Genomic DNA, 20,143 nt, shown 5'->3' on the forward strand with positions numbered 1-20,143 from the left:
TGCAAACACAGCAGCCTTTCTGACTTGGCTTCAACCTGTTAAAAACAAAGACATGTCACTAGCTCTTCTTTCACCCTTCTGAGAGTTAAACATGACATGCTTTGAATTCTCTGAATTTGTCAGCTGGTTCCTTCACCAGGCTAAATGTGATGCTCCTCCAACTCTATGAATGCTCCTGCTTTTCTTAAAGCTGTTTGGTGAACAAGCCCTTCTGTCTTTCAATATATTTTAGTTCTGATTTTGTCATTCAGTTTTGTGCTGTATATGGAATTTCCTGTTTGTTTGAGGTGCTGGTATTTCACTTTTTTTTCTTGCCATTGTTTTTATGAGACAGACAAATTTTATTATTTCCAGCTTTTTTTCAAAATACTTCTCTGAAAAATGGTGAATCCTCAGTTGCCTCTCAACAGATGTGAAATATTTGTATCAGGTTGGTCTCTGATGGGGACAATAGACATGCAGGAAGCCTTCCTCACAACAGAAAAATACATTATTTCCATTTAAACCAGGTTTTAAACCAACCTTGTTTAACAAATGTAGGTTCTTGTGTAGATCTTGATACTCTATATAGCTTATGCAAGTTTTTCATTGTCCTAAATTAAAGAAAGAAGAAATGGTTTCAGCTTAATTAGGAATGTCTATCATATTTAACCGCACATCTAAACAGACTGGTGCAACTTTCTCATGGAGAAAAGGCTTTAAAATATACACAGCAATATGAGAAAAAAGTATATACAATCCCCTAGAGTATTCTTCCCACTATACTCTTGAGTTCCCCACCATCCTTTCCACACTTCTGATTAGAAGCTCAGTTTTTCACTTGTTTCATAAAATAGAAACTTACATAAATTTCACTGCAGCTTCTGGGGACCTCAACAATCTGAAGAAATGTTCTTGTGGTTATACTTCCTGTTCACCAGCTCCTGTTTCCTTTATTACACTTCTTTTTCCACACTTTCTCTGTGAATTGTACTGGCTCTAAAACAATTTCGAACATTTGGACTACAGCATTGCCTTTCAAAATTTAACCAAGCTTCTACAAATATCTTCAGAATACTCTCCCACCATCCCCCCAACACATTCTTACCTTTTAATAGAGAAAGAGCCATTAAAAAGAAATATTCTGTCAGTGAATAGAAAATGAAATGGATTTATACCTCTAGATTTGGTTAAGTTACATTCAGAGGCAGGATATACTGAAGAAGTTACAGAAATACAGGCAGGCTGAATCTTTCATTACCTTAGAGAATAGGCAAGCTTAGGAGCAGTGATTTCATCTCTAAGTCCAAAATCTTCAGCTGAAAATACTTTCCTTGCTTTCTTTTGAACAGGCTCAGAAACCTTTTCTTCCTTCATCTCACTTTTCTTCCCAGCAAAAGAAATTATTCTGGTTTTTCAGTCAGCCTATTTTCACTAAGCATTTCAGTTTGCACCCTCAGCTCAGGTTTATGTGTGTGAATCACTTAAGCAGAGCTGATAAAATATTGCTATTTCCTTTTTTCCCCCTTACACATAGGCCTATTTGCTATTACATTTCCTTCCCTTTGATATCAGATTAGTGAGGCTACATTAATTATTCATTTCCCTAGGTGACAAACACTCTGTGTTCAATAGTTGATTGACCTGGTTCTTTAAGCTGAATAGAGATGTTAGTTTTAGCTGTACCAGGGAGGACAAAGGAGAAAAGATACCTCAGCAAGAGTTCAAATATTTATAACAGACCATTTTCCTACTGCTTCTCCCAGTGCTGCATGCCTTTCACTTTATGAAACTCAAAATTTTAAAAAATCTTTTCATTCAGTATTAGGAAATGCTTTGACACTGAAACTGGAAGAATTCTTAGCTTAAATATTCTCCTCCACTATTCTGGTGCTTTTCTGACTAGCTCAAGTCACCAGACAATGCTTCTTCCACTTAAATCCCTGTCTGACAAGCTCTAAAATGAAAAGAAAAAAAAAAAAAAAAAGAAAAAAAAAGTACAGGCTGCTGAGTATTGCAAGTATTACACTAACCTGGTTCTAAGGTTAGCTGCACCTATGGGTTTAAGCCATTAGCTATTTACCTTGGAATCATCCTTAATTGAAGCCTAAACTAAAAGGCAAAAAAATGTATGTTTACAGAATTTAAAATAGGTTCTTGCAGAATTTTCTGATGCCTAAGTGCTAAAAGGAAACAGAAAATGCATGCAGATCTTTAGTCATTATTTATGTTGGCTCTAAAGTTTCTTCTCACCCATTATGAGGCAGCTGAGACTAGAAATTCACATCCTCTTGACAGACGATTCAGTCTTGAAAAACCTGAAAACATCCTCAGGATGAGGTCATGGAAGGGGATCTTGGCTTGGGAAAGAATGTTTACCTTTCAGAACATGTTGATTTAAACACATTTTAAGGATGAAATTTCTTTTCTATCAGATGAAAAAAAGAGATTTACCAAACCCTTTGTGTTTGATTTGTCAAGGAAAGCCAAGACACAGAAATGTTTGTGCCCAACCAGCCTGTCAGCATCCCCTTAGGGGTACCCTTCAGTGATCAGTTCACTAGATCAGACACGGACTTGTTCAGGGTCACACACCAAACAGAGAGACCCCTCATGGGTGTCCGCACCTTTACCCACTGCCAGTGACTGCCAGCACCCGTGAAATACTTACATTAACAGTTTACAGAATAGCACTCTTCATAAATGAAATTGTGAGAATTTAAGGTTCTAAAATTGCTGGTGATAATATCTGACTGCAAATATACACCCAAAGTTATGTAGTAATTCAAACCAATATACTAAGAAGCTCTAACCCCCAGTAAAACCTGGCTCAAGATGATAATTCAGCATGCAAAGAACATAGTTCTTTACCAGAAACACATCCCTGTGGGGGAGAAGACAGGTTCAGCCCATCAACTGATCACAGCTGGAGTCTTCTCCTACTTCCCTCATTATCTTTTACATGATTTCTTTCCATTTAGGTGGAGCTTGGGTGACTTTCGTCATACATCTTACTAGTGAGTGGTGTTCATATCTTGGGGCTGAATATCTCAGGATAGTACCTGAGATAACCTTGGGAGGGAGGCGTGGGTCAGCCCAAGATTTTGTCACTGTTGCTGATGCAACAGCAGGACATCTTCCTTTATCTCCCTTGGTTTTCAGCTGCTGTGTGGTTTATCAGCTGGAAAGCACCACTGAGTTCTCTCCTCTGCAAGGGTTTTGGCAGAGCCTGGTCATGGTGGCTCCACTCTGCTCCATCATCTGTTTAGTCCCCTTAGGATTGTGTTGTGTGGGGGAGGTCAGACATGCTGACCACATTCCATACAGGGAGCAGCAATTGCACGTTTCTCTAGAACTTCCATGCCATTATCTTTTTAACCTCAGTGATTTTCTCACCTCTTCCCACAAAATTTTTAACTTTCACTTCTTAAATGAAAAGTGATCCTTCACTTTGGTCCTTTCTCTTGAGTATTAATTTCCCATGCCCCTATGAAAATGCTGCTTTGTTTCTGGCAAAACAGACATAGTCGTCTCACTGGCTTGAGTATTAGCAAACTGTTAATGAGTTTATCACCAGCTGATGCACTTCTCTTCCTACCCGATCAAAACTGAAAATACTTCTGGAAGTCAGTGTATATTATCATTTTAATAAGAAAATTTCATTTCACCTAAGGCTTCACCCATGTTTTATAAAAACATAACAATGGACTATGCCACATCTCTCTGTCAGATATAATCCCTGACACAACTGAGCTCAGGGAAGTCACAAAATAAGTCAGGCATGGGATGTCTGAAGAGTTTCCCCAGCTGACACATATTTGTAGCACAGGGTTTGATTCATTTCAGATCCATGCTGCAGCTAATTGTGGTCAGTGCAGCATGCAGGCTCTCACACAGCACTTCTGAGACATTGCCACAGCACTCCAAAGCCACTGCAGGAACAGATGAAGCCTCCCCAGGCACAGGTTACCTTTGCTGGCTTCTCAGCATTTGCAAAGCTGAAGGGACAGCAGAAATGCCCTTGTGGAACAAGGAGTATGAGCAACAGGCCATAAAAACCACTCCAAGAGACAGAGTGCAAGCATTTGGGGATTGTGTGAGATTTTTTGTTTGGTATTTTTACTATTGGGTTTTTATTTTTCCTTACAGACTTGGGAGTCATGAGATATGATAAATGCCCATGAGACTAAAAAGCAGCTGTATTGTTATCATATATATTTCATTTGCTGAGAGTGAGTTTGATGCAGCAGAGCTTTATTCCAGGATTGTCTCCAAAATCCAGGGTTATGTGAACAGAAGCAAGCAAAGCAACCAGCATTTAAATGACATATGGGCTTGAGAAGAGCAAAAAAACAGGGCATTTCTTCCTGAACAACCTGTTGGTGAAGGGATTTTCATCAGGTGTTTGAAACTAGTAGCAACACGGAGGACTGGCTAATCTTCTGTAAAGACATTTGAAAGAGGACTACATGGAGCTATTTTCATTGTTGCACTGGAAACCGCAACAGAGCAGAGAAAGGAGAGGCCAGAGGCAACAACAAGCATTATAGAAGCAGAGGCATGCTTAGTAGATGGCTTTGAAGGATGCATTTTTAATCTGCAATTGAATTTAAACAGAAATTAACTGTTGTACAAGGGACAGTAGCCTGAACGTGACTTATGGCTGCTGCTAATGATGGTGGAAGTGCAGTTTAGTTCCAGTGCAGAGCACTGTCCTTTTAGGGTTATAAACTCCCAAACTGTTGTGTTAGACACAGGTCTGTAAATGAAGATAAGTTTGTGCCATGGAAGAGGGCAATTAGGATAATAAGAAGTAGATGATAAGGGCAAGGAAGAAGCACTAACCTTTGAACAAAAGGATGAGGTAGTTTGGGGAGGCAGAACTTTCCCAGGTAATCTGTACAAACTTGAGGCTGTTTCAGGATGACCCTAAGCGACAATATTTCTAGCAGACTTGTCCTTCCGGGGGAACCAAGAATACTGTAACAGCCGAGAACTTATAATCAGTAGAATTGGAAAGAAATGGCCCATAAAAAATAATAAATGAGGTCTCTGAAAAGAGGACTATGGGACCCTTTAGTCCTCTAGCACAGATATTGACAACAGACTGTGATGAATTCAGAATGATCCATTCATCCAACATCTTACCCTTGCACAGTGTCCATAAATGATGGTGGTGACCCTCAATGTGCTTGTTGATACACATTTTCCTTGACCTGGCAGTATCAGACATTTTTCCCCACGGCCTTGTAACATGGCTTGCAAATTGTTACACCAAATTGGTAGTTCAGCTATTACCAGACCAACATCATGATTCCAATTTTGCTGGGATTCAAGACCCAGGGACAGTATTTCTTCAAGAAAGCAATTGTCAGTGTGTTGCCTGGTGGCTGGTACTGCCTCTGGTAATTCATCACAGTGCACTACAGGCACTGAAATGGGAAGTGGAAAGCTTCTGGCATCTTATTGTCCTCAGGTTTTAGCTGGAAAGTGAGGGAAGAAAGAACAGTACTACACAAAAATATGGTGGCCGGCACTGACAAAGGCTATAGAAAAGGCGAGGTACTTAATGCTCTTTTTGTCTCAGTTTTTACTGGCATGTTCTTCTCTCAGGTATGCCAGGAACTTAATAATGGTCAGTGCAACTGAAGCATTACTCATGGTAAAGGGTAACAAGCAGAGCTAGGAATCACTTAAGCCATCGTATGAGACTTGATGGGGTGAATTCAATAGTACTGGGACAGCTCTCTGCTGTCATTGCAAGTTCTTTATCACTTTTGAAAGGGCGTGGCAATCACAAACAGGTTTCTGAAGACAGAAGAAAGTAAATTTCACACTCCTCTTCAAAAGAGGGACAAGAAGGAAGATCCAGAGAAAACAGGCCACTCATCCCTGTACAGAGAAGTTGGGGAACAAATTTTCCTGGAAGCCACTTAGGACTGTAGGTTTGACTGCTACAGGTGCTGAAGAGCTGCCATGAGCACAGGCTCATCACAGGTCAGCACCTTTCAGTACCTGGCAGGGCAATCATCTTTGGCACAAGCAGCCAGCCACTCCACTCCACTCCACTCCACTCCACTCCACTCCACTCCACTCCACTCCACTCCACTCCACTCCACTCCACTCCAGTGAAGCTGGCACTCAGCTTCCCACAGTCTGCACTCCGGTGGGATGAGCTGGGCCAACAGCCAGGCACCCACACACACACTCACATCCCCTTCTCCCTCTTACTGAGGGCACAGAGCGCGAAATACAGAAAGCCTCAATGCTGTACAAGTACTGCTCAGCAACAGCCTAAACACTGCTCACTCTGCTTTGCTCACAAATCCAAAACACAGGGCCATAAGGGCAGCTATGATGAGAATTACTGCCATCCCAGACTGATACAGCACAAGCATGAAAAACATTCTAATGATATTTTGATAAATTCTTAACAGAGGTTAATTGGTGAACGTAAAGACTAGACTTCTGTGGAAAGTATAAAAAATTGTAATACTAGCAAAAACAAAAAAAAAGAAAAATAAAGAAAAATTTAAATTATGTAATCTGGACAGCAGGAAAAAATGAAAACTGCTAAACAAACTGAATCTTTGTTCAAAGAAAAAATAAAATATAGATCTATACTCTAAAAACATCTATAACCTTTATCTCTCAGCCAGCAAGCACTTTGAAAATATACTCATTAAAATTGACATAATTCTGGGATACAACTGAAAAGCAAAACAGCACTTCACCGTTGTTCAAATGCTGCAGCTTCCTAAGGAGAGGTCATAAAATTTCCCAAACTTAAAGAATGCTGATACTTTGCATTCTTTTCATGTAAGAAGAAAGAGGACTGGCGAGATAACAGGAGAAAAAATGTGTTAGCCTTATACCCTTGAGCTGTGATGAAATACCAGTCTACTTACATTTAATTATGTTCAGTTTATAACAAAGCATTCAGCAGAAAACATCAATAAGAATGTTGACACACTGAGACTCCTTCTAATAAGAGTGAAGAATTATAGCTGGAAATCTGGCATCTAGAATTCAACTGAAAAGGGATTTTGCTGTTTAGCAATTAGTTCTCTCTGAAACATAAAGCAGTGTTTCTAAAGGAAAATTATTGGGTAGACTTACAATTGAGGTATGTGTTCAGATCAGTTCAGATTAAAAAATTACTACATTACTCTAGACAAAGACACATTTGGACAAAATATACACCACAATATATAATTTCTTGTTGCATATTACTTAACATTTTCTGGAAGGAACATAAATAAATAATGCAGAGTGGAAAGAACTTTGCAATTGATATGTTTGCTGCAAAGTTAACAGAAATCTTAGGTCTGAAACCAACGCACTAAGGCTCTTTCAGAAGAAAAAATGTCTTTTAGAATAGGTCTGGATGTATCAGAAGGATAAAGCAGAGCCAGGCAAAACCAATACCTGTGTCAGGTATTGGTGATGTGGGAAGCTGAGTACCACTGCTGCCTTAGGAGTGGCTGCTTGTATCTAAGCTAAAAGACACCACACTGTCAGGTACTGAAAGGTGCTGACCTATGATGAGGTTGTGCTAACGGCAGCTCTTTAGCACCTGCAGCAGTCAAACCTACAGTCTTGAGAAGTTATTTCCTAGAAGCTAGAGGCAACTTACTTGTGTACATACAAAACTCCTTTTGAAGCCAACAAAGCTTTTGTGAAAGATTAGAAAGAACCTGAAGATACTGAAATCAATGAAGTTTGATGCTACATACCATGGTATCTGACTTTAAATATGAAATATGGACACTAAGCAACCATCAGTTCTGTACTAAGTGCTTACTGCAAGGCTTGCTGTTAGCCAGGTTCTTAGTTTCCATCACAACCACAAAACCCCCACATTGATGATAACTGTTTTCAGAAACAAAATGTAGAACCCCCCCCACCAAATCCAATGTGTTTGTAAACATTAAGAAGTTAAATCAGCTTGACTTTTTTCATTTTCACCTTTGAACCAACATCAATTCCTTCCTTTTTTGAAAAAGCACAGCTCGCACAGGTACAAATCAATAAGACAGAATGGGGTGGGACAGAAAGGAATAGAGGAGTGGGTAAGACCCACTTGCTGAGTGCAACACCTAATTCTCTTGAGCCTCATTTGGTATGAACACCAGTAACTCCTAGGAGCAATCACAGTCCCCACTCACACTGATCCAGAGGCTGTGATGAAAGTCCAAAACCGCAAGAGGCTCTGCACATTTATCTCAAGTGGAGAGAAGCCTCGTTGTCTACAGAGCTATAAGAACAAGACCCTCTCTAAGCGGGCATCACTGATGTGCCCATTTTCTATCATGATAAAATACACAGTTTCTTTAGTAAACCCCAGATTAATGAGACAACAGAGAGAGAACTGTGCCCCAAGAGGCACTGGCAGTGCTTTCTGTTTTCATCTCTGCCACTAGTTCTGTCTTGGCAACTTAATTTTCTGTACTTCTGCTTACCCATTCTAAGGCAGGGGATAATGAAAACTATGGCCTTTACGCAGAACATTGGTCTTTTTGGATAAAAAGCCTCCAAAAGATGAAATCTACTTTCTCTGTTGAAGCAGACATATTCCTCCCTACTTTCCTTCTTTTATTCTCTTCCCTGCCCTCTTTCTTCTTCCCACTTCCTCCTCCCTGCTTTCTACCTTTCTTCCATTGAATCTATAAATTGTTTTGGGAAACTTCCGTATCAGAATACTTCTGTGGTAGTATCACCATGAGTAGCATTTTAAAGCAGAACTGCAGTGCACTGCCTTGGAGGAAGAATTAATATTTTGCAAGGCAAAGCCTCTGGAAACTCACACACATTTTCTTTATTTTCCTTTTAGTATATAGTGGTAAAACCATTTTTATATAATTTTATTTTAATTTAATGAAAAGCAATAAATTGTAGCTTAATTTGAGGATGTATTGTGATAGCAGCTTCCATCTGGGTTTTCCTTAAAGGCAGAATTCTCATGTGAACTCAATATAAATTTTTACTTCAACTGTATGGCAAACAGCAACCTGTTCTTGAAAGAAACCTACAACAAATTATGTCACTCTAGCATGCACCATGTCTAAAACTTAACAGCTAAAATAATATTGTAGAGTGGAGAGGAGCAAATGCAAAAAGCAGTCATAGCTAAGGTAGATATTAACAGAGTAACAGACCACTTTTGTGAAAAGGCATACAGAACAATTTCTTAATTTGCTACGAGCCTCCTGAATATGATTCATATCTCAGTAGTAATCCATCACACTGAGAAATTGCTTTTCATGCTGATTTAATATTTGATAACAGCTTAGAAGTCTGAACTTCATGACAATATAATATAAGAGTGGCAATGTAACATTGCAACATTTCTTTCTGAAAACATCATCATTCTACCTTTCTCATGAGAAAGATCTGTAGCATACTTTTTTATCAGAAATATGTCCAAGGAAATCTAGTACAACACTAAGAAAAAGAGCAATGGAGTCTCACAATTACATTGTGATTCAATTCAGAAACTATTAACAATCAACAAATTTATGTTTGACCCAATGGAAACTTATTCAAACTCTAAAGAAAAAAAAAATAATTATATAGATTTTCCTGGAAAACTGAATTAGTAAATCAAGAAAGTAAATAAATTTGAGTCCCTTGTCAGAATAAGTGTACAGTTAGAGTAACAAAATGGAATTAATCAGATCATCAAGATACAGAGAAACCAGCAAACACTGCAACCCAAGTAACTTTAATGAGTCAGTGCAATGACAATTGGTAAGGGAAGGGTAGAAAATCATTACTAAAGCAAATTACTCCTTGCCCCAAATTTATTTGCTTGTTAACTTACACAAACTATTTTTCCAAGTCTGCACATTAAAATAAAACCACCTTTTTGGGTGGCATCTTGCACAATCTCTGAAAATTTCCTAACAAAGCACAATGCTAAACCCCACACCCTTTTCTCAGTCTGGCATAAAAGTGAGACAGAACTAAAATTACATTATTTGACTTTTGCTAAAAGCTTTACATATTTCCACATAAGTAAAAAAGCAAGGAATTTTCCCAACTGGCTGCATCAGACTAAGCCCATTCTTTTAAGTAGTGGGTGGCAACATATACAAATAAAGATCTGCAAACTCAAAAAGTCAAAGTGAAGGATCAAATTCCTAAGTAAACCCTTTGGTTTGTTTTATCATTTCTCAGAAATTAAGGCACCCTAAAAATGTCACAAAGAGTTAGAACTATACAGATAACTGATATTTTTATTAACTGGCAGGGAAAAAAAAAAAGAAAAGAAGACAAAAAGAGAAAATTATTTTATTTCCCCATGGATTTCAGGTTTAAAAATAGCAAAATTTTAAAACACATTGTTGAAATAAAACAATCAAAATTTCAAAACAACTACCTGCTTTGAGGCAAAACTATTTTAGATTCATTATCAAAATCAGCTGGTAGTTTCCATTGACTTGATGCCTGTCTATAAATTGGACAAAATGCTGTTCACTGAAAGAGTTTTGCCTACCCTGTAGCTAAACAGAGCAGATTATTGTACTTCCCAGGATTTACAGCATGTATGCGCATATGGGTGCTGGAAATGACAGCAGAAGTCGTGTGGCAAAGCAGTTAGCTGCCTTTTAAATGCTGAGTGACCCTAGGTTGCACTATTATAATTTACCATTGACTTGAACCCAAAAATTGCTTTTCTATGCGTGGCAGTGTTTTCAGAAAGAACACAAAATTCTGCTGCAGGCCCCAAGTGAAAGCACCAAAAACTACAGCCATCTGTTTAGTACTGGGGAGCACTTTCAAAACTGACAAAAAATGGTGTCCTAATCATAGTTCAACAGACTGTTTATTTTTAAAAAAAGACTACTTACTGAACATACTTTGGGCTATAAAGGACAAAAAATAAGAACCTGGTATTACTGTCAAAAGTGCTGTGAATGTCCAACTGTCACTGAAAATAGCTGTTATATGCATGCTTTTGCCTACTTTCCTAACAATTATCTTCAGGTTGTTTTTTTAACTTAGCCTTTGGGATTTGTAAAGCGCTTTTTGGCTGGCTTTATTTTTCCCTGCACCATCACCACAAAAGACATAGCTTCTGTCTGCTTGCTATTTTAGCTAAAATTTGTAGTAGCTGGAGAGTTCTCTTTCTTGATTGTGCTGGATAATGTCACGGAGACTTAAGATGTCTATTACCAGCTCTTACCCATGCACTGAAGAGGTATGTGGCAGAACCCTCCACAAAAATACTTCTATTCTAAAACATCCAGCAGTCTTCAAAACACGTTACAACATGAAATACCCTAAACAACATGTTTTATTTACTCTTCCTTCAGTGTGCTGCAACATTTCAGTGCCCTGTGATGCTGTCATTCACTTGTTTTCCAGTAGGGACTTGACTTTGCTACAGTCTCTGGGGAAAGTGTGTCAGCACCAGGTGTGGCTGAATTGGCAAAGGAAGTGACTCCACAGCCAACTTCTTGTAAAAACTCTGCCTGTTTTCCGATGAAGTTTCCCAATGTTGCCATTTGTGTGTGCTGGTACAAACAATTCGGCCTGCTGGAAATGACTAAGTGACTGAAAAATCCCGGCATTTTACTGCCAGTCACTAAAAATGCCTCCCTGTTTCTTGTACATTGGCATAATTGAGCAGGGCATTGTTCAGCCTGGGGAAAAGGAGGCAGACCTTACTGCTCTCTACAAGTCCCTGTGAAAGGAGGCTGTAGCCAGGTGGTGCCAGTCTCTTCTCCCAGTAACAAGTAACTGGATTAGAGGAAATAGCCTCAAGTTTTACTGGGAGTGGGGGTGGTGTTTACACTGGATATTAGGAAAAATGTCTTCATGGAAGGGGTTGTAAAAGATTGGCACAGATTGCCCAGGGCAAACTATAAAACCATGTCCTCAAGTACCGTATCCACACATTTTTGAACACTTCCATAGGCAGTGCTAAGCTGACGGACGGACTTGATGATCATAAGGGTCTTTTCCATCCTTAGACTCCCTGAGCTGTGATTGCTACTAATTATCATGGCACTGCCACTAGCTAGAAGAATGCATGTTGCCTTACATTTATTTGCCAAAGAAACCATCACACTGTTTCACAAAACTGAAGTACCACTTACAAACTTTATGGCATCTCCTCATTAAGGTGCTTGACTCTACAAATGTTAATTTATTTACTTATGTATGTATTTTAATTTTGGATTTTTGTCTTCCTTTTGCTTTTGTTGCAACAATTAAAAAACAATATCTGAAAATTAAATTCTATCCTATGGTATCATACTGACACCTCTATAATTCTTCTGCAAGCGTAGAAACTTACCATTGGCACAGACCCCTGCCTCTTGAGGAAAGCAGTAATTATGTGCACTGACAACTATAGAGAGGTCGGTCTGAGGAGCTCCAGACCATGGAAAGCAAGAAAGATCCTCCCTTCTCCCTCCCACAAGCCTGATGCTCTGCTTGCTCCTGCCTGACCTACCTTCAGTCCGCTCTCCCTTCTCCCTGGGGTCCTCATCCTCATCTCACTCAACCAGTTCTGGCTGCTACTTCATTGAGGAAAAACATTTCTTTCCTTCTGCCATGGTGTTTGCCCTGCTTCACAATTCTCATGTTACCTCTCCACCACCCCCTACTCAACTTTTTGACCTTGTCTCCTGGTCCGCTAATGCCAAGTCCTCCTGTTCCTCGTTTCATTCTCTTCCAATCTGTCTTCATCTCTTCCAGTTCTTGCTCCTTCTGCACTAGTATGGTTTGCCTTGAGATCCCAGCTTCCAAACATGATGCACAGCTGCACTTTCAGGAAATTTCAGCCCTGTGTCTCTGAGAAATACTCAGGGTGGGTGTTGTATTTTAGCTGTGAAGCCACAGCAAGCCTTCATACAAATACTTGTGTTAATGGCAACGTGAATTCTCATAACACAAAGAAATGTTGCTGGCTGTAGCAAGAACAGCCAAAGCACATCTTTGGTGTAATACTTCCTCCCAGTGCACCTTCATGTACTAAAACTTTGTGCTTAAATAGGAAATTATTAAATTAAACAGTTTCTTAGAGAAAAATCATTAACTTGCAGGTGTTTTAATGTAATATAGCACATTTTTCTTTAATTTCATTTCTATAACAGCTGGTTTAGATTAAACCTGCAACAGCAAAAATTTCTATCAACTTCGGTAATCAGCACAGGAAAATCCAAAGCAAACAAACCTGGGTAAACCAAAAAAAGTGAAAATTAATTCAAATTCAGAGGATGATAGACAAAAAAGCATTAAAATCTCATACTACTACTCTAGAAAAAAAATGTAATCTGGATAGACTTTGACAGAGACCAGAAAGGGAATTGGAGTAATTTGTGTAAGACTGCACGGAAGGTGACAGAGCTGAAAATACAATCTAAGACTTTAACATGCTGCATGTGTAAGACATTGATATAACCCAGCAGCAAAATGTAAGAACTTAGTTACAGTATTTTTACAACATTTATTCATTTAAGCTGTTAAGGATCCCATGACGTGAATATATTTTGGACTGTTGCAAAGAACCCCAAAGTGTGTATTTACACATCACATATATTTTTGCAATGATAACTGTCACATGGAGTGATAGCAAATAAATAAAATATTATTACATTAATTTCCCTATAACAAAGGTGTGATGAAATATTTCTATATCACTTCGGAGGCAGGGTCAACTTTCAAATATCATACGCTCATCTTTTGGGGTACTTGCTTTCTTATTTCAAACTATAAAAGAAAACTAGAATGGCCGGCATGGTTTACACCTTACTGCTAATATAATTAATTCAGATATTACGTGCGGTGCCTTTCCACCTAACTCTGAAAAGGTAACTCAAGTGTTTGGAAATGTTCTTAAAACTGTGTGAATCAAGTCTGTAATTTCAAACAGCAAGGCAATGAGGTCTGAAGCAAAGGCAAGGCGGGCACTTATTGACCCGAGCCATCAACAGGGTCTCCAGCACAATTCCTAACCACGGCCCATACCACTACCGCGAAGAAAACTACCTCTACCTCAGCCAAAAATCTGCACCGCTCTTTATGCCGCTCACACACACGCGGCTTGGCAGAACACAACAAAGCGCAAGGCGTAATTAGTCACTAATTACGAGTATTATCTGAAGTGCAGACGATTCAAAACCTCGCTGTTAACTGCCCGCGCCGCTCTCCCTCCCCACACAAAACCACCAGGGCGGACCAGGCCGCAGCAGCCGCCCGCGCTGCCCTCACGGCCCGGCAGACGCCGCCTGCCGCGGGCGCCGCGTCCCCGCCCGGCCGGGGCAGGGCCCGGCGGCACCGCCCCCCCGGCGGCCACGTTGACAGGGCGGGCGTGGGCCGTGCTCGCCGGGCCCGGGTGGCGGGGTGCGGGTGCGTGGTCGCTGCCACAGTAAAAATGTCTTCGCCTCCCAAAGAGAAAGCAGAGACGCGGGCCGGACACCCTCCTGCTGGTACGGCCGCCGGTTCCCGTCTCTCCGCTCTTTCTCTTGCCACGCCGGGGGACGGGACGGGGGGGCCGGGGCGGCCGCGGGCCGGCGGGGCGGGCGCCGGTTCCCCGCCAGGTCCCCTCCTGTGCGCGCCGGGGCTGAGGAGGGCCAGGGCGGCCTCGGGCGGGTCCCGCCGCTGCCGGGGATGCGAGCCCCGGGGTGTGAGCCCCGGTAGGTTCGAGCCCCCGAGGATGCGAGCCCCGGCGGGTCTCCTCGCTCTCCACTGCCCGGGCGCGATGCGGCGCTCCGGCCGCGGGAGGTGCGCTGGGATCCCCGCCTGAGCCGCGGGCGCCCTCCGGCGCTCTCTGCCCTCCGGCAGCCTCTCCCGGTGGCGGGGCGACGCCCCCTGCCCTGCCTCGCCCCGAGGAGAGCTCCGGCTGGGGCCAAGCCCTCATCGGGTGTGTGTGCAGCTTGGCATCTCCAGGCTCCCACCCGGCAGGCAGACTGCGTTGTCTTCTCCGGCATCCCGCCCTCGCAAGGCGGCGGAGGCCTCCGGAACCCCGCCTGGGGCTGGTGGTGGCGGCGGCAAGGGGCGCAGAGCGGTCTCGGCCCCACGCAGCCTCGGGGCTGTTCCTGTAGAGTGTGAACAGACACTGCAAACCAGGAGCGCTCTGTGCATCCACTTGGCCTGTGGGCATCACGGTGTGAGTGCCAGAGCATCCTGCGCGCTCCTGGCTGCGATTCTGGAGCCTGGCAGGGTAGGAAGCAGGTGAAGCTGTTGAGAAGTGCCCAGCAAAGGAGCTCCATCGCCTTCCGTCCTGCTGCTGTGTGCGAGTGGATGGCCAGGGTGGGGGCTGTGTGTCACCTCCAGTGGGACACTCATCTGCCAGGGTCCATAGGCGGTAACTCCTCTCTATACACAGGTGGGGCTCAATTCCTCGCAGTATCAAAGTTGTGCCCCTTCACGTACTGTTAGTTTTGCTTCTTACAGTTTTCTTAAAAAGGGGAACTTACGGTCCCTGCGTCAGCAGCTTTACATATGTTGTCTAATGTTTCCCTGTGGAGTAGTTGGCGAGCTTTTTTTTAAGTGTTTCAGTAAAAAATCCCAAGGTTGCTAGTTTTATATTCAGATCAGTTGATGGGATTTAAAGCTAAATTTGTAAACAGCTGTTGAACCGTAATTGAATTCTGTGCTTTTTATAATGAGGACCTGAAATTTCTCTAAGAGAAGTGAGAAATAATGGCTTTGCGTGGCAGATACACTAAAGCAGTGCAGGTAAGTCAGTCTCTTGGCTGAGCAGTCATTCCAGTCCTGCAGCCTCCCTTGTCATGGCATTTGCTTCTTGCTGAGCTGCTTCAGGGAACAAACCAAAGCATTTTCCAGTGCTGACAGCTTTTGTTGCCCTAGCTCCTCTAGCTGGCTTGTCTTGAGGTACATGTCAGCTTCAGAGTGGAGGGATCATTAAGATCTTACATTGGTTTAGCTCTGTCTTCTGCCTGCACTATTGATGAAACAAATGTGCTTTGTAACTGTATTTTCTGATGTTCCATGTTTGAGGGTTTTGCTTCAAAACCTGTCTTTTGAAACTGGTGAAAAATTTTTAAAGACCTGAAGAGAGCCTCTCTAAGCCATATGAGAAACTAGCAATGTACAGTGTAAAATCTCAACTGGAGTACAGTACAGGTTTCCTTTGCCATCAGAATATTTCAGTTTGAGTTTTTTACTTTTTAAAACATGGGCCCACATATGAGTTGAAGAACACCTTCACCTATGTGCCATTTAAGGCATACCTGTTTTGGTTTTTCTTTCTATTTTTTGTGAACATGCACACACAATTTATCTTTGGAAGAAGTGTAATCACTCAGCCTGTCTTTGAGACAAAAAAAACCCCAATGCTTTACCATATCTTCAAGTCCCTTTGGGAAGAAGACTTTTCTAAACTGTTTGGCCCTTTGGGCTTTTACCACCTGGAAAACCCACAAGAAGTGTTATGACTAGCAAGAGTATATATTTAGTCTAGTGGTTGAAGATAGGTTTTAATTCTAAATCTCAAGCTTGTTTAGATCCCTGAATATTAGAATAAAGCAATATCTTGCTTTATCAGTCTGCAAACATGTTTTAATAAAAATGAAAGTAAGAAATTCTTTTTAAAAATTAATACAGGTGGAATTTTATTCATAAATAACAAGGCAAATTTCTATCCAAGAAAAAGTTGGAATCTCTTTTGATAAACGGCCTAAAAGCCCAGGTTTTTAGGGGCATCCCTAAAAAAATTTTTTTCTGCATCCAGTTCCATAAAGAGCACTGCCTGTAATTACAGATGTGTCTTACCCTACTGAGTATGTTGGACATGTAAGTTTAGAAGGATTTGGGTCATCAAATTCAAAGCAAAATTGACAAATCTGTTGTTTTTCAAGTGCACCGTTGGCCCTTGCTTACTGATTGCACTGTATTCATCTCTGCATTGATCTTTCACATAGAGGGAAAGGAAAAGGCACTTGAAAAGACAAAGGGTAATGAAATGGAAAGAAACCTCAAGACCTCAGTGCAGGAAGCGACTTTGACCTCCCCTCTGAAATTTAAGAGGGCCCTAACTTAATCTTTATTAAATATCTGCTTGTCAGTGAGATCAAGTGTGCCCATAATACATTGCTGAGTAGGTTTGTGCAGTTCCTCTGAAGAGATCTGTGTAATTATCCTTTAGCTGTTCATCTGATATATGCTGTGGAAGGTGATTGTGTTAATAGTGTATTTATGAAGTTTTATGATTTGTGAAAATAGTTACATGCTTTTTTGTATATTAAAAAAAATAGCTCTGAGTTGAGATTTCTGGGAAATGAAGGCATATAATAACTTCTTTTCTTACTTTGTTGAACACTAACATATACTCCCTTAATCTTGTACAGCAGTGTATTTTGTGTTTCCCTTTTCATACATCTTATCATTGTAATGGAATCTGTTATTACACACTACATAAGAAATAAATGTTTATGGTAACATTGAATGCATGCTCAAGGAAAAGGAAAGCTGCTAAGACCCTTGGTGTACTCTGGATTTGTTAAAGTTCCTGTCTGGTTGCCGTGACCAGTGGGTGGTTTGTGCTGAGCTGGAAGGTTTCCCTGGGAAGGACTGCCTCAGGTCTGCCCCTGAGCGAGCTGGGGCCAGCCCTGTCCCTGACCTGTGGTGCTTCTCTAGGCAGTTGGTACTCGCTCCAACTCAGTGGGGATTATTTCAGAATCCAGTCTCAGAAACAGAGAGGAGTCCAGCAGTGGGGGTAGGGAGGAAAAAGTAGAATGCTTCCTGACTCCAAATCAGCTTGAGTGGTAATTGATTAACACAGTTATTTAATACATTTCCAGAAGGAGTAGTCATACCCTGATGAGGAACACAGGCTGGCATTCACAGGTCTGACAAGGTAGTCCTGTCTGCCTCTCAAGAGGGGGAAAACATGACATATGATAATTAAAATCCAAAACTTGTATTTAGTAGTGAAGCAGATAGACTTGCTCTTCTGAGTGTGCTGGCAAATGATCCCTTCTTTATTTCATGCTTTAGTAAAGGCTTAGGGCCACTTGGCTGTCACCACTCCAGGGATCCATTTCCTGTCCTCTCCTGCCTTAGCACCTGAGCTCTGCATTTGCTCTTCAGCACAGGAGCTGTTTTCTTCCTAATCCCAGCATGGTCGTTGACACAATCCACTTCTGGACACTGCTGCCTGACAGTGTTCTGGAAGGTGGTTTATCAGTTTTTTAAATCCTTTGTTTGCAGGATAAGGAAATCTGAGCTCTTTTAAGTATGATTTTTAAGTGAAAAAATCACCATGGTAAGCATCAGTCAAATTATGTAGTAAATGCCAGCTAAGTAGGAAATAGATGATTCCTCATAACTCCTGAGAGAAATCTCACAAGTGTTGAGTGAGTTTTTCATTAGCTTTGTGGATGTAATCAGTTCTTCTTTTGTCACACCTGAGGTAATGTAGCTTGGCTGATACCTTTTGAAAAGGAAGGTGAATTATGCTGTAAGAGTAATTTATCGTCTTAAGCTAAATCTTCTGAAGCTGGATTGGGTATAAGCATGCTGTGTCATGGGTGGCAGATATGTACAGAATGCTATCTAATTATTTCACTTCTGGTCTCACAAATACACATGATTATTGCAGCTGTTTGCTGGTTCCTTCTGCACAGTAACCCTGGATTGCTAAATATAATTCAATAATGCACCAAAGGACTTTAAGCTGTATATACTATGCCTGACAATATTAGTTCAAAAATCACATTTAAAATTCTAAGTTGCTGCATTAGTCACTATTATGTCATTTAGTTGTCTGGTTATTTGCTTTTTAATCCCTGCTTTCTAATTCTGCATACAGGCAAATCTGAATGTGTTAGCTGTGTATTTTTTCCAGTGGCAGATAAAGAGAAACAGAGTGGCTTGTGGCCTGATGATGCACAGTGTGAGAGGAGAGACATTTTAGATCTAAATTAGCACTAAATCTTCAGGTATCATTTTCTCTAGTTTTCTGTTAGATGTTGAAGGACGTGGAAGTGTATGTATTGTTCAGAATTGTTGTTTTTAACCCTGGCAAATGTTGCTGTGGAGACAGCATCTTCCATGAAAAGTCATTTGAAACAAATAAGTAAAAGGCCCTGACTGTGCAGTGATGTTAAATTTAGAATTAATTAAAATAAATTAATAATTTATAAATAAATGTAAATAAAGCTTAGCAGTACTTTGATTAACTGAGATGTTAAAAGAAGGCTGCACTTGACAAAACTCAGTGTTTGCTTTTGCAAACAAACTTAAATTTCTAAGGAGCTTGAATCAAGAAAAATTAATTGGAATTTTAATTTTTGCTTCACTTCAGGCAACAAAGAAATGTAATTTTCTACAAAGAAATGTAGTCTTTCTTTCCTTGTCCCATGTGAAACATTTCTCCAATTAAAGTTTTCCGCTGGACAAGGAACACAAAATGGTTAGTGATTTGGGATTGGGGTTTTTAGTGCATGATAAGAGGACACAATTTTGATAGTTTTTAAAAGATATTTCTTTGAGTTTGTCTATAGTTAATGACCTTTATTGAATTAGAACTTTATAATTCAAATATCACTCGGAACTTAAAATCTGTTTTTAAAAGACAGGGCCAAAGAGCTTTCACTTTCTCCTGGAGCACGTAATTTTCTCTTTCCTGCTTTCCTTCACCCAGGCTGTAAAATTTGTGCACAGCAGTGGCCTTTCCATTGCTGTCCTGGTTAAGAATTGGGAATTAGACCTGCATCTAGGTTTCTGGGGTAGCACTGAAGAGCTTTGGGAGGCCCTGCTCCCTCTGTGGCAGGACAGAGTAGGGCTGTCAGAAGCGCAGCTGCCCTGTCCCTGCCAGCTTCAGCTTCTCCGAGTGCTGCTCTGGCATCCTGCTTGCTCCAGCTGTGACACCTCTGTGAGCCTCACCACAGACACTGTGGCAAGGCACTGTGAAACATGAACCAGTGTGTCTCTAAGTGGTTTTATTGACTTCTGGCCACTGTAGTGGTTTTTTGATGTGGTTGCTGATGGTAGTGTAACCTCTCCAATTAAGCTAACGAGATGCATCGTCTTATCCTGTGCTGTCCTGTAAGCATGTTGAATTGTTGAAGAAAAAGAAAAGTACACTATTGAACCAGAAAGCAGATCAAGCGCAACCTGTCTGTTGCTCTGCTTAGTAGTTGCAGTGCTAAGCCTGGCTTGGTTCCTGTTTTAGATTGCACTTTGG

The 20,143-nt window shown here is 41.1% G+C and overlaps 1 protein-coding gene across 1 annotated transcript in view; it reads left to right on the top strand.

The window, feature by feature from the left end:
- The first annotated feature begins 14,268 nt into the window (after positions 1-14,268).
- Positions 14,269-20,143, top strand: part of DAP (death associated protein) — a 52,579-nt gene continuing 46,704 nt past the window's right edge. The window contains exon 1 of the mRNA XM_064428521.1: positions 14,269-14,420. Within this exon, the coding sequence (XP_064284591.1) occupies positions 14,366-14,420 (55 nt within the window). The 5' untranslated portion in view covers positions 14,269-14,365. The remainder of the gene's footprint in view (positions 14,421-20,143) is intronic.

This window comes from Passer domesticus, chromosome 1 (genome assembly GCF_036417665.1).
Source record: "Passer domesticus isolate bPasDom1 chromosome 1, bPasDom1.hap1, whole genome shotgun sequence".
Classification (NCBI taxonomy): Eukaryota; Metazoa; Chordata; class Aves; order Passeriformes; family Passeridae; genus Passer; species Passer domesticus.